The following is a 13,173-nucleotide window of genomic DNA, read 5'->3' as shown; positions in this document are numbered from 1 at the left end:
CAAGGTATTTATAGGAAAATTTCAGTCATTCTTGTCATCCTCTTAACTTCTCTCCACATGATACCTCCTACTTGCATTCAAAGCTTGCTTGTCACTACCATGCAATGGCAACACATGGTCCCTTGCCATCATCTACTTGCATGCAAACTTAGGTGTCTTTACCATACAGTGTCCAATGCATGACTCCCCATTGAGGTGTCATCCCAATACTTTGCATGCTCCATATTGCACCTTGTGTATCCAATTCCAACTTTGACACTCAGTCAAATTCATGTTATGCTGCCACTTAACTTCCTAAGTTGTCCATCTCGGAATTGGTCACCTTCTCCTTTGAAATTTGATCCAACTAGTGCATGCATAACTTAATTCCTCTCCCATCATGCGTCCAATTGTGCCCTTTCCTCAAGGCATACGTCTAACTACTCCATCTTCCAGTCTATATGCTTCTAACATGCCATTACTAGGGTGTGTATTCAACGAGCCATCCAACACTTAGTCAAATTCTCACCCCGAACACACCATGTGTCCAAGTCAACCCTAATCGTCTAGGTTGTTTCAAGCATGCATACAAGGTTCCCTTTTTGCCCTAGCATACGCTCAACATAGTGCTTTTAGGGTTCTATTCAACTATGCTATAAGTTGAACTTCTTGTTTCAATCACTTAGTAAAAAATTAATACTTCTTGCTATGCCATGCGTTCACTTTTCCTCTCCAACTTTTACACGCCTAGTTTCACCATTTAGAGGTTCTCATAAGTCTACCAACTCCTTCCGAAGCATAGTTTGAACACTTAGTCACATTTCCACTTCTTCAATGGCTATGCTTTCAACCCTCACTTCCAATTCTTAACCAAATCTTTAACTTCCAAGGCTCCAACACATGGTTCATCTTTTCCCTAAATGTTTAAGCATATTCATCCCTTCTAAATGTTCAACTATGTTTCCAACCTTTCCTTCCAATACTTAGCTAAATTTTGCTTTTTTTAGGCCAACTTATGCCCTTAAGCTTTTATAGGCTCAAAGTATAGTTTGAACACTTATCCAAAATTCTGACTTCAACCTATTATGCTTCTTGAATCCCAATCTTTTTCTCCCAATACTTTATCAAACTTTTCTTCTCCTCTTTTAGTCCAATGCATACTTCACTTCTAAGTTTAACCACATGCTCCCAACACTTAGAAGTTTTTCTAAGTACTACTGTTTCCTTCAAAGTGTAGTTAGGACACAACCAAATTTTTACTCTCCAAATTTTCATTATGCATTCCAACTAAGTATTCTTAACTCCAATGATTATTTAGTGATCTTTGAACCTAAGTGGAGGGAAAAGAAATCGAAGGCTTATAGTTATCATATCGATCATAGATATACTTCCTATTTTTAAATGTTCCTGTAAATAGCACAATACAAAGATATTGTAATTTTTGTATAGCTTTGACATTGACACAAGTATTATTGAAATAAGCATTGTTTCCAATATATGTACATAAGGTAGCTATGACTTTTTTAGGGAACAATATTTTTTTGGTCACAAGGTTTTGGCTCTAGTTTTCATTTGGTCCATAAGTTTTAAAATGTTACACTTTAATCTTTAAGTTTTGAATTTTGTTTCAATTTAGTCCATAAGTTTCAAAATATCACAATTTTACCCTTAAGATTTGAGTTTTGTTTTAATTTGATCATTGGGTTTCAAGATTTTACATTTAACCTCAATTTTCAATTAAATATTCATTTTCGATCATTGACATCAATTTCTATTAATTGATTAAAAATGAAGTGAAAATTTAAATTTAATTTTAAAAGTAATAAAAGTAGTGAAACTTAATTAATTATAATTCTTTTAACAATTTTTAACTTATTAATATAAATTAACTCGAAAGACAGAAAATGAGTATTTAGTGAACTCAAGAATAAAAGTATAAGTCTTAAAACTTAGGAATCAAATTGAAGTAAAACTCAAATGTAAATCTTGAAATTAAAGACCAAATTGAAGTAAAACTCAAATGTCAAGGATAAAGTTGTAGCATTTTGAAATGCATTGACTAAACTGAAATTAAACTGAAAATTTAAGGACTAAATGTGTGATATTTTAAAACTTAAAGACTAAAGAGAAACCGGATCCAAAACTTAGGAACCAAAAAAGTATTTTCCTACTTTTTTTATAATTTAATATCTATTTTGAAGGTAGTTCATGAATTTTCTTTAGTCATTGGTTCTAATTATCAGTATATTTGTGTTTTAACATTTCCAAACTAAATCTCAAGAGCATTTAACTTAGCTTTAATTCTCACCTATAGTCTATTTGTGTGTTTAACCATGTCTACACTAATAAAAATAATAAGAATAACATTCAATCATGACATCATTTATATATTTCTTTGCAATTTTAGACTCTGTTACAAGTCTTATATAATATTGAACAACTATATATTGTCTCCCAATTTTATAGGGTTTAGAATTAAAAAAGATTTGTTCTTTTCAAATATAAGAAAATGAGTCAGCTTATTTATAGATATAGTAAAATATTATTGTCTATCATTGATAAAGACACTTATAGATATATATTAGTGATAGATGTGTATAATAATATAAGGGTCTATCATTGTATGAACAATGACATTTTATTACATTTGAAAATAATTATTTGAAAATAATTTTCCTATTATTTTGATTTGAAATTCATTTCTATTTTAGGAGGCAATTTATTAATTACGAATGAGGGTAATTTAATTTATTATTCTTGTTAGTAGTACTTGGTGCACTCATCTATGCATTCTTAACTATCATAAAAGGAAAAATACTAAAAAAAAATCTCTCTCTCTCTTTTTTTTCCCAAAAAAGATAAATTTACCACTGGCAACGTGTGATTGCACACCTGCGTGAGTTGCACAATGTTGAATGCAGCTTGGGATGTACCCATATATATATATATATTTCATAAATTATGTTTAAAATTAGTATCAACCATATTCTTAAAAAGAAACAATTATGGGTAAATTACAAAAATAATTCTTAAAGTATGGTGGTAGTTACAATTATACTCACAAATTTTTAATGGTAAAAATTGAACTCTCAGGCTTATACAAATGTTAAAATTGAACTATTAAACTTATATAATTATAGACACAATAATAATTGTATAAATTTGATTATTTAATTTTATCATTTGTGGGTCCAATTTTTATAATTATGATAAATAGAAGGGTTCAATTTTAATACTTAGATAAATTTGAGAGTTAAATTTTTACGACTAAAACTTTCAGGATTTAATTGCAATGATGGCCGCACTTCAGGATAATTTTGCAATTTTGAGTAATTAAATATGAGAATTTATCGAGTTGTCCGCCAAAGTTAAGCGTCATATTTTCCAGTGTGGGAAGGCCCACGCAAAAACCCAACCCAGCCCATAAGATTCCGGCGAAGTCAAGTCTGATGGGACTGCTTCATCTTCCACCCGAAACCCTAACTACCGTCACGTGCGGCGGCCAGCTTCGTTGATAGAGGTCACGTGACGAACACGAACCGCACACAAATTGTTAAGTTTAAGCGTAAGAGGGAAAAAAAAAATAAAATTAATAATTAAAAAAAATCTGAAGTGCAGAATATCAACAGAGGCTTGTCTGAAACCCTAGCTCCACTCCCTCATTCTTCCTCCAATCTTTCCTTTGCTGTGCAACATTTTCATTTTCAAGGTACTAATTTCTGTTTTCCGCCATACTGTGTTCCATTTCCCTAGGTTTCCAGTTCTATCTTGTATTACCGTATTTTAATTGGTCTTTTTAGCTCCTATTGGTTGGGATTCTGATTCATTTTATTAACGTCAAGAGGGGGTTTTTGAACATGAGCTTGGTTTTTAGGTACGAATTACTTTTGGTAGTTTTTTTGTTCCCTAGGAAATGGAGTCCGTTATTTTTTAATTTGTCGTGATAGGATATGATTTGTGTTTCTAATTAATTAGATTTGTTTGTTTTTATGAAAAGAAAAAGGAGAGAAGAGGAAATGGGTGTTGAATTTTCGCTTTTGGGTGGTTTCGGTTTGTTCTTTTGTTGGCATGTAGCTGCAGTAGGCACATTTTACCGTTTTTTCTTAATTGGAATCTGGGCAATGGAAAATTTGCGATATGAAATATGACGCAATATTGAGAATTTCTGGAAGGTCTCCCTGTGTCGTGGCTGATGTGTGGTCAGAAAGGGAATTTCACTAGCTACTACTATTGAACTTGATTCAAATATCTATGCAGGGTGCTCTTCTTATAAGCCAGTGCACGAAAAAATTTAAATTTGAACAGTCTTTTGTTCTCTGGCTTTGACACTTGATTTTGAGAGTGAAGTTTTGTTAGTTCTTCTGAGATTAGCCTCTCGTGACTAGGATTTTAGATTTTGGATGAATCATTAGATTTAATTATAGAATAAGGCAATTAATAGGGTTAAAGTTGAAGGATGTGGTTGAGCTTGCATTTGTAGTTGACTGTTGACCTAGTGATCGAGTGTTTCTTGGAAGGTCTATCCTCTAATTTAAACTGAGTGAAATTATTATATCTTTTATCCCAAAGAAATATTATATATATATAGATATAGATATTTTAAACAACTGCCTTCATTGAGGAAGCATGAAAGAATATAAGGGCATACCAAAACCTAGCTCATAGAACCCTCGCTAAAGAAAGAGGTTTCAATCAAGTAAAATGTTACCTAGAGAATAATTATAAAAACTCTTCAAAACCGAAGTCCAAAAAGAAACATGAAACCTCACCAAGGACTGAACGTCACTAGGGTCCCTCTCCATACCTCTAAACATTATGTTGTTCCTCTCCCTCCAAAGGGCCCACCATAAAACACACACCTCCACAAAACACAAGACACGACTTTCTCTTTGAAAGGCGGGTGGGGAGAAACTCCCTGATTGTTTCGTCGCTCTAATATCCCTTCTCCACGGAGCTATCACAAAATTATAAATAATTGTTTTAGCGTACCTTCTCATGGAGTAGAAATTTTGGCCATGTATATCGAATCCATACTCAGTGAGTTGTGATATTATCTGAAGGAGAATTTTCAATATTTTGCCATCACCAAATTGGATTATTCTCCGAGTCAAAACAACCAATCTATTTCTGTGTGTTCTCTACAAGCGCACGTCCATCTTTAATAGTTTTAATTGAGCAACTGCCAGCAGGCGGCACCCCTTCTCTGCACTAAAGACTTTCAGGTCCAACTCATTTTCAGTTACAGTTTTGTGGGCGAGGTGAAGGTAAGGGTTAGTATCAAGGTGGTGGCTACTTTTTAGTGCCTTTGAGTATTGCAGGATTTTTGAAGGAAAGATGGGGGATATTGTATTTTTCTTCAATTGTAGATGGAAAATTTTTCATTTTTGGCACTTCGATTGGTTTTCGGAAGTGACAAATTTGTTATCATTCTTTCCTACTCTCTTGAATATAGGTGATCATTTCTTATTTTAAATAAACAATAGTGAGTGGAAGGACAGAGAGTTGACAGAGTGCTTTAAAGTGGGATTTAGAGAATGGCTGGTGGCTAGCACAAATTAGCTTTACAGTTATGATTTACAGCTGAATTAACTGTTAGAAGGTTCATTTTCCCACTGTACCACTGGTCAGGTTTCCATGTTCAGCAGGAAAGAATTGATTGAACCGGTGTGTATTTTATTCATCTAAGACATGGTGCTCTGTTATTATAAACAATAATTTTTTTTGTTGATCTACATCGATTTCTTGCTTATGTGTAAGGTATGCCATGTTTTTTTTATTTTGCATGTTACAAGTACATATCTAGTATGTCATGTGAGTGGGGGATGTATAGTTTGTGCATCTTTTCAATAATGGTTCCTTTTATTTCTTTTGATCTCAGGTTTTTGGCTATTTTCCTTGATTGTGAGTCCCTTCTGTGTAGTGCAGCTAACTCTCTAAACTTCTATCATTTATAAGAGACATGTTTGTATGGGTTCTCCTTTTTATCCACTTTGGCAGTATTGATAAAGAGTCACAAATCTCAACAAAGTTAGGACCTTGAAGAAGTAGAATATTTATTTCTATATGACTCCCTGATACCTGCGAGGAGGTTCAAAGTGCTTATGCTATTATTCCTGAAAGAGAGTGATAATTACTGAGGTGACCTTCCTTCTCTGTGTGGCAGCCGCAAAGTGCTACATCAGATGTCTGAAAGTGCTATGGCGGTAGTCAAACCTGAGGTATACTGCTTTATGAATGGCTTAAATACTATTTAATCCTTACTTTTAGCTTTGATTCATTTTTGTCTATGCACTTTCAAAGGGTCTATTTTGGTTCTTGAACTTTTAAAAATTACCAATTTGGTCACTTCATTTTCATTTTTGTCTCATTTCTTCAATCGAAATTTTAACATGACTCTTCATTCCCTAAATATCTTAAAATCTAGCCTTAAATTTGTATTAAAGGGTTTCTATTGTCTATAAAATTTTACAAACAGGGATCAAGATGATCACTTCTTAAAAGTACAAGGACCAAAATAGACATTTTTGAAAGTATAAGACCAAAATGAGCAAAAGTTGAAAGTACAAGAACTAAACAAACCAAAATGAAAGTACATGGACCAAAGTAGTATTTAAACCTTTATGAATTTACACCGAGTCCAAGAAACTGTCTTGGCTTAAGACCAAGACACAAAATTTCCATGGAGTTTTTTTTTTTTTTTTTTTTTTTTTTTTTTTTTTTTTTTTTTTTTTTTTTTTTTTAAACTGACCCCCCCTCCTTATTTGCATGATATATTTAATGCATTTAAAAGGTCTTCTTATGATTTTTGGTGATTAGTATACAGTAGACGATAGTTTAAGAAAAAATCAATACTTATGGAAGTTGCTGCATCAACCACTTCATTATGTGTTGCTTATATTCTCTCATGGACTGTTGAATTTTTTCCAGATGAAGTCTTACATTTGGCTTCAAACTGCTGACGGCTCAATACAACAAGTTGAAGAAGAGGTTGCTACGTTTTGCCCTATGATTTGTCGGGAAATACTACAAACAGGGATGGGGTCCTCCAAAAATTATGCAATATCTCTCCCACAGCGAGTGAATCCTGCTATATTAGGTTTAATTCTTGACTATTGCAGGTTTCATCAAGTACCAGGTCGTTCCAACAAGGTCAGTATATCTCTGAACCTGTTCTGACCTTTAACCACTATCATCCGTTATGGACCTGTGGAGATTGAATGGATGATGTTACTTAGGGACACCTCAGTAGTCATTTTACAAATGAACATGGGTTATTCTTTGCCATAGGAGCGTAAAACATTTGATGAGAAATTCATTCGCATGGATACAAAAAAGCTATGTGAGTTGACGTCTGCTGCTGACAGCCTCCAATTGAAACCTTTGGTTGATTTAACTAGTCGAGCACTTGCGCGAATTATTGAAGGAAAGACTCCAGAGGAGATCAGGGAGACATTTCATCTACCTGATGATCTCACCGAGGTGTGCCCTACACACACGCGCGTGCACACCCAGACACCAACGCACACACCCACATATTCAATTTAAGTGTCTCACTCAGATTTAATTCTACAGGAGGAAAAGCTGGAGCCCTTACGAAACATAACAGATGATCCACGTATTCGGCTCTTAAATAGATTATATGCACGGAAGAGAAAAGAATTAAGAGAAAGAGAGAAATTGAAGGTGCGTTATCTTTCTTTAATGGGAAACAATGCTGATATTACATATGTTACAGTAGTTTTTTCTTTTCTAAAAAAGAAGAAACAAAATACAGGAGAAAAAGGATTATGTATTTTCTAATGAAGAAAAAGAAAATTACAAGATCAAAAGAGCCAATAATTATCCCAAAATCTGTACTTTTTGCTATTTTGTTAATATCCTTGTTTTTTGCACTTTCTAAGGCTCTGAGTAGTGTACTTAAATCTGACCTTGGGTTGTGTTATTCAATTTTAATCCCTCATTAGTAATTTACCATGTTGTTTTTACTACTTTCAGAACGTTGAGATCGAGGAGCGGGTAGATGATAGATCAGTCGATGATCTTTTGTCTTTTATAAATGGAGGAGATGGAGGTACTTGAGAATTGTTCGCTTCTTCTTGCTCTTTCCATCTCATTTCATCGTCTTTATTTTTAACTGGGCTGTCTTCTTGTTTTCATGCTATAAATTTCATATTGCACCTTGAATTTTACTGCCCTTGTCAAGTGTGGTTTTGCAATGTTTAAGATTTTGCAATAATTTTGCTGTAAACAAGTTGCTACTGATCCTTACTCTTTTGAAATTTTCAGTGTTAAATGTCTCTTATTTATTCTTTGTAATTCAACAACTACTATTCCACATGCAGATTCGAAGGCAGTTAAAACAAATAAAAACAAAAAGAAAAATCGAAGGAGAAAAGATCAACAGAAGGATTCTTCTTCAAGTAACGAAAATGGGAACCATGATAAAATAGGGGTTTGCATCTATGCATGGTTTTTTGTTTTTGGCTTGTCTAAATATCTTTCTTTTTTCTAATAAAAACTTCCCTTTCCCCATCAGAAGTAGCTCTGATTATTGAATTCTGCTATCTTACATTGTTTAGGAATTGGATGCTCTTCCTTCTTGTTGCCAGAATAACGAGTTTAACAAGATTTTGGGGGCATCTCCAAGTAGAACTGTGAAATCACAGGATTCGGCAGCTGCCATGTATGCATCGAAGATCGAGTTTGATGATGCTGATATTTATGATGATCTAGATCCTGCAATGAAAGAGGAACTTGACAGGTTAGATATGCCAAATTAGTGTTGTACTGAACCTTCCCACCCCCAAAATACTTCATTCAGCAGTCGGCCAAGTGTTGAGTGCCAGTTGACAACATGGACCCTTTTCCTCTTGTTTAAGTGCTTGCTTCTTCTGCATGCTCATATGCCATAAGGTTATAGATGATATTTGATTTTTATTTCTGACTTCTGAAATTCCAGTTTTCCTCTCTTACTCTTAATTAATGAGTGAAATTACAAAAAGACATTGGGTGGTTTTTATTTATTTACTATTATTATTTTTATTTGGTTGTAGGGGGCGGGGGACAATGTACTGGGCAAGGGTGCCAGTTGAGTTTAAAACTTCAACTCCCTTACCTGGAACCTTATACTTAGTAGGCTTTTCGACTGGGTAGGATTCATATATTCTTTATAGGAAGCTCAAAAAGTTCGATTTCCTTTCTGGCAAGTGCGCTACCCTATAGCCCTTCGTGAAGAGAGAAGAATCCTTGATTTAGATGCTTATTATCTGATTTGAGAAGAGGTTTAATTGTCTAAAGAAGACAAAATTGTTTTGATGGTTAGTGCCCTTTGCAGCACTAACACTTCTGATAAGGTTGAAAAAGAGGAACCCTAATCTGCAGCTCTTCCTTAATCGGTGGTGTAATGGAAATGAGAATCTCTCGGAGTGTATCTTTGCCCCTAAGGTCTGGAGTTTTTTTTTTTTATAATAAATTTGGTTTAGTGTGGTATTTGAATTTTGAACAAGCTTTTTTTTTTTGTGGGGGGGGGGGGGGGGGGGGGGGTGGTGTGGGGGGTGTTGGCTTGTGGAGATTCTTTCAAGCTAGTGGTTCGAGGGGCACAAGGCTAGAATTTGTGGTTAGATGCTTCTAAATCTTGTTTTTAGTTTATATGGAAAAAAATGCAATAACTTTCATTGACAAGTCGAATTCTTTTGAATCTATGTGATTATTACTGTTCATGGGCTCTAATTCCCATTACAACCTTTTATTTATTTGTTATTGTTATTTTTGCTACTCTTCTTTCACTTTGAAATTAGATTGGAGGGCTTTTATTTGATCCTTAGCTGGGTTAAGTGTTTGCTGCCTTCTTTCTTCAATGAGACATCTTGACCTGTTTCTAACAATGTTTTACGAAAATTACAAAAAGCTATTAGAAACCATAGACCATCTAAATTTCATGGGGAGGGGAAACGATATCTTAGAAGTTACGTGATTAGTCTTTGAAGCCAAATAGCCTGAATAATAGTGGAACTACCTCAATCCAGGATTTCATATTCTCTTTTATCACGAGACAACTGTCATGAATATTTATGATCACAAAAATCTTTCATCAATGCTACACACTACTTCAGGTTACTGTTTAGTGTGTACGTGGTAAGCAGTCCCTTGCATTAACCATATATACTCGAATGGATGTCTTTGTTTTTATGGAAAAAAAAAATGTTAATCTTGTACTCGTATTCTGCCATATTGAAGCAATCATATTTTCCAGTAATGTGTAGTAGGTGACAACAGTCATCATCCTCAAAATGCACTTCTTTTTGTCACCATTTAAGTTGGTCAATCTCTTGGATGCAGGGAAGTAGAAGACTTTGCTAGAAGATTGAATTCAGATTGGCCGGAACGAGTGCAAGAAATTTTATCGCTAGGCCAAGAAAGAAACCTTGTGACAGTATTAACTGGCAATGGTTCATCACCCAGATTCACAAGTAAGTTTGCGTTAATTGTTTCATAGTCATATCCTTAGAAGAGTTTGTCTTGAACTGTCGTACTATCATATTTCAAAGGCTGGGTGCTGGTTGATTCAACTCGGTGATTATTAGTTGAGAATTAAATATGTGACATTTTTCGTCTACCAGATATTGTATTAAGTACAGGATGGTACTATCGAAATGGGTCGCCACAAACATTTGAGGGGTGGAGCATTTCAGTTTTAGATAATTGCTAAACTAAACCGTGCTATTGAGAATTAGATAAACATGAAGTTCCAAGTTTTTGAACTAGAGCTATTGGAGTGATTGGTGCATTTATTTGATATGTCTAGAACAGGTGCTGATAGGAGGTAGTAGTCTTCCTGTCAGAGTTCGGAGGTAGTGCCAGTTAGAAACGACCTCTGCTTTCCGGTACATGAATACGGTAGCTCAGTCGATTTGAATAAGCCAGATTGTGGGAGAAGCTACCGTTGGAAACTTGGAAGGAAGCAAGAGTTTGCAAGGATTTCAGTGTAAATTGTGAATGGGAAGATTTAGAAGCACTATTTCATGAGGAAGATGCAAATTTTTGTTTTGTGGGATTATGTATGGCAGAGAAGTGAAAGAGAGTCATAAAAGGAATGGGAGCGAGGAGAGGAAAAACTGGCGCTATATCGCTGAGAGCATAATTGGCTCATCCCTTTTTCTTGAGCCTTTTTTTCCCTTCTTCTTTTGGGTTTCCATTTTGTTTGTTTGTAACTTGAGCCAGCATTATTTTGGCTAAATGTATTGTTGTTGAAATTAATGTCCGTTGCATAAAAATGGTAATCTTAATTCTTTCCATTTGTTTGTAACCCCAATTTTGTTATTCAATAGTGAAGCAGTTTTGGTGATAATGCAAAGGAAGATGGTCATTTGATTCTTTATTCTCTTAGTAATCGTCACTTGTGTTTGTATATATTGACTTAGAGATGAACACTTCTCACTCTCTTAACGAGGCGTTTAGATTGAGGGAAATGAGATGGGAATAAGAGTGGGAATGGATAAGGAATACCCAACCCCTCATTTGATACAAGTTTTGAAACTTTAAGCATTGGAATAAACTATTTTCATGCATCCTTTATACTCATGAATCATGCATATTCAAAAGTGTGGGTTTTCTTGATTTCCACTCTCTTCTTTTAATACATGAATTTATTCTTTTATTTTATATATTATTAACATCAATTAATTTAATCTTCTTTAAAAAAAAAGTAATTAATTTAAATTAGAAAATTATATTAAAATTTAAATTATAATATTTGAATTTAATTACTCTAGTTCATAAACTAATTACTTATCTTTTGAAATATAAGTTAAAATTATATATATATATATATATATATATATAATCTAGTTTAATAAATGAGGGTTTTATATATAAAAAAGTGGGTCAAAGTATTTATAATTTATAGCAAAAAAGATTAAGAAACAGTTACAACTTAACCAAACTCTAACAATGATGTAAAGTACCGAAAAAGCCTAGTCGTAATCTTCTGTAGATATAATCATGATTAGTAAGTTAATAATGGTTTGGTCTAGGGGTGGTCATTCAAACCGCAAAAATTGAACCGTTTCTAAAAACCGAACCGAAACGAAAACTCAAGGAAATCAAAAAATTCGGTTCGGTTCGGTTTCACTTTCGAAAACCGAATTTAAAACCGAATCGAACCGTTTTTAACTAATATATATATATATATATATATATATATTATTTATATATTTTAAAAAAAGAGTAAAACCGAATTTAAAACCGAACCACTTTAATAACAAAACCGAACCGAACCGAACCGCTTTTAATTAAAAAAAGAATATAACATGGATTTTTTAAAAATGCCAAAATCGAATTTGAAACCTAACCGAACCGTATATATGCGGTTCGGTTCGGTTCAGTTTGAACCAATAAATCGGTTCGGTTCGGTTTGACCATTGAACCGAACCGAACCGTTTCCACCCCTAGTTTGGTCAAATGGCTGTGCCTAGCCTAAACACAAAAAAAAAAAAAAAATGGCGACCTTTTTCTGGAACCTGACTCAACTACGATTAATTGATGCGATTTTCTCAGAGGATTTTTCCCTCCAACGAAAGACACTTCATCTTCTCCAATCCTCTCCATTTCATCGTTCTCTCAAAATCAATTTCTTCTTCTTCCATCGACGCTATTTCACCTTCTTTTTTTCTATTTATGTCCTTTTCCGTCTGTTGCTTCATTTCCATCCTCGTCCGTTGCCTTCTTCTGCTGCTGCTTCTTGCCCGCATCTTTCTTCTACCACTACGTCAATAATTACTCAACTTCAAAAGGTAGAACTCTTTTCTTTTCTTATCACTTTATGAGTGATTATAGTTATTAAGCTTAATTCTTGTTTCTTGTTTAGTGGTAATATTTATTAACCTTAAATTTTGTATACAAATGGTAAGCAACATCAAAAGGAAGATAATTAAAGGAGAATCATAAGAAAAAGAAAAAAAACAAAAGAAGATAAGAACTCAAAAGGGAGAACAAAGGAAATTAAAACTGAAGGTATAAACAAACATATGTTAAACATTGATAGTGGTGTATCGTTGTCTATAGTGATATAAAGTGATGGAACATTTTCTCATATATGTTTGGCCTGATTGTATATGTTTTGATATTTGATTGTTTGGCTAGAGGCTACTTATTGGATTATATATGTTTTGTTTTTAGTTTATTTTGATTATAGAA

General features: G+C 33.9%; 1 protein-coding gene across 6 annotated transcripts; it reads left to right on the top strand.

The window, feature by feature from the left end:
* Window positions 1-3,292: 3,292 nt before the first annotated feature.
* LOC120067349 (SKP1-like protein 21) lies at window positions 3,293-11,332 on the top strand. 6 transcript variants are annotated; one of them, XM_039018918.2, is made up of 10 exons: window positions 3,293-3,688; window positions 5,977-6,197; window positions 6,907-7,128; window positions 7,267-7,458; window positions 7,552-7,662; window positions 7,975-8,050; window positions 8,322-8,431; window positions 8,559-8,740; window positions 10,318-10,448; window positions 10,599-10,830. In XM_039018918.2, exons 2-10 carry the CDS (start codon window positions 6,162-6,164, stop codon window positions 10,685-10,687), a joined length of 1,149 nt encoding a protein of 382 aa, XP_038874846.1. In that variant the 5' UTR covers window positions 3,293-3,688; window positions 5,977-6,161; the 3' UTR covers window positions 10,688-10,830. The 6 variants fall into 6 exon arrangements, with proteins under 6 accessions (XP_038874846.1, XP_038874849.1, XP_038874848.1 ...); XM_039018921.2 differs by having other exon boundaries at window positions 3,498-3,688; window positions 5,858-6,197; window positions 10,789-11,332; XM_039018920.2 differs by having other exon boundaries at window positions 3,498-3,688; window positions 5,858-6,197; window positions 10,784-11,332.
* The last annotated feature ends 1,841 nt before the right edge of the window (window positions 11,333-13,173 follow it).

Source organism: Benincasa hispida, chromosome 12 (assembly GCF_027475165.1).
Source record: "Benincasa hispida cultivar pf3 chromosome 12, pf3_genome.v1.1, whole genome shotgun sequence".
Classification (NCBI taxonomy): Eukaryota; Viridiplantae; Streptophyta; class Magnoliopsida; order Cucurbitales; family Cucurbitaceae; genus Benincasa; species Benincasa hispida.
This window is presented reverse-complemented; position numbering and strand designations above follow the sequence as displayed.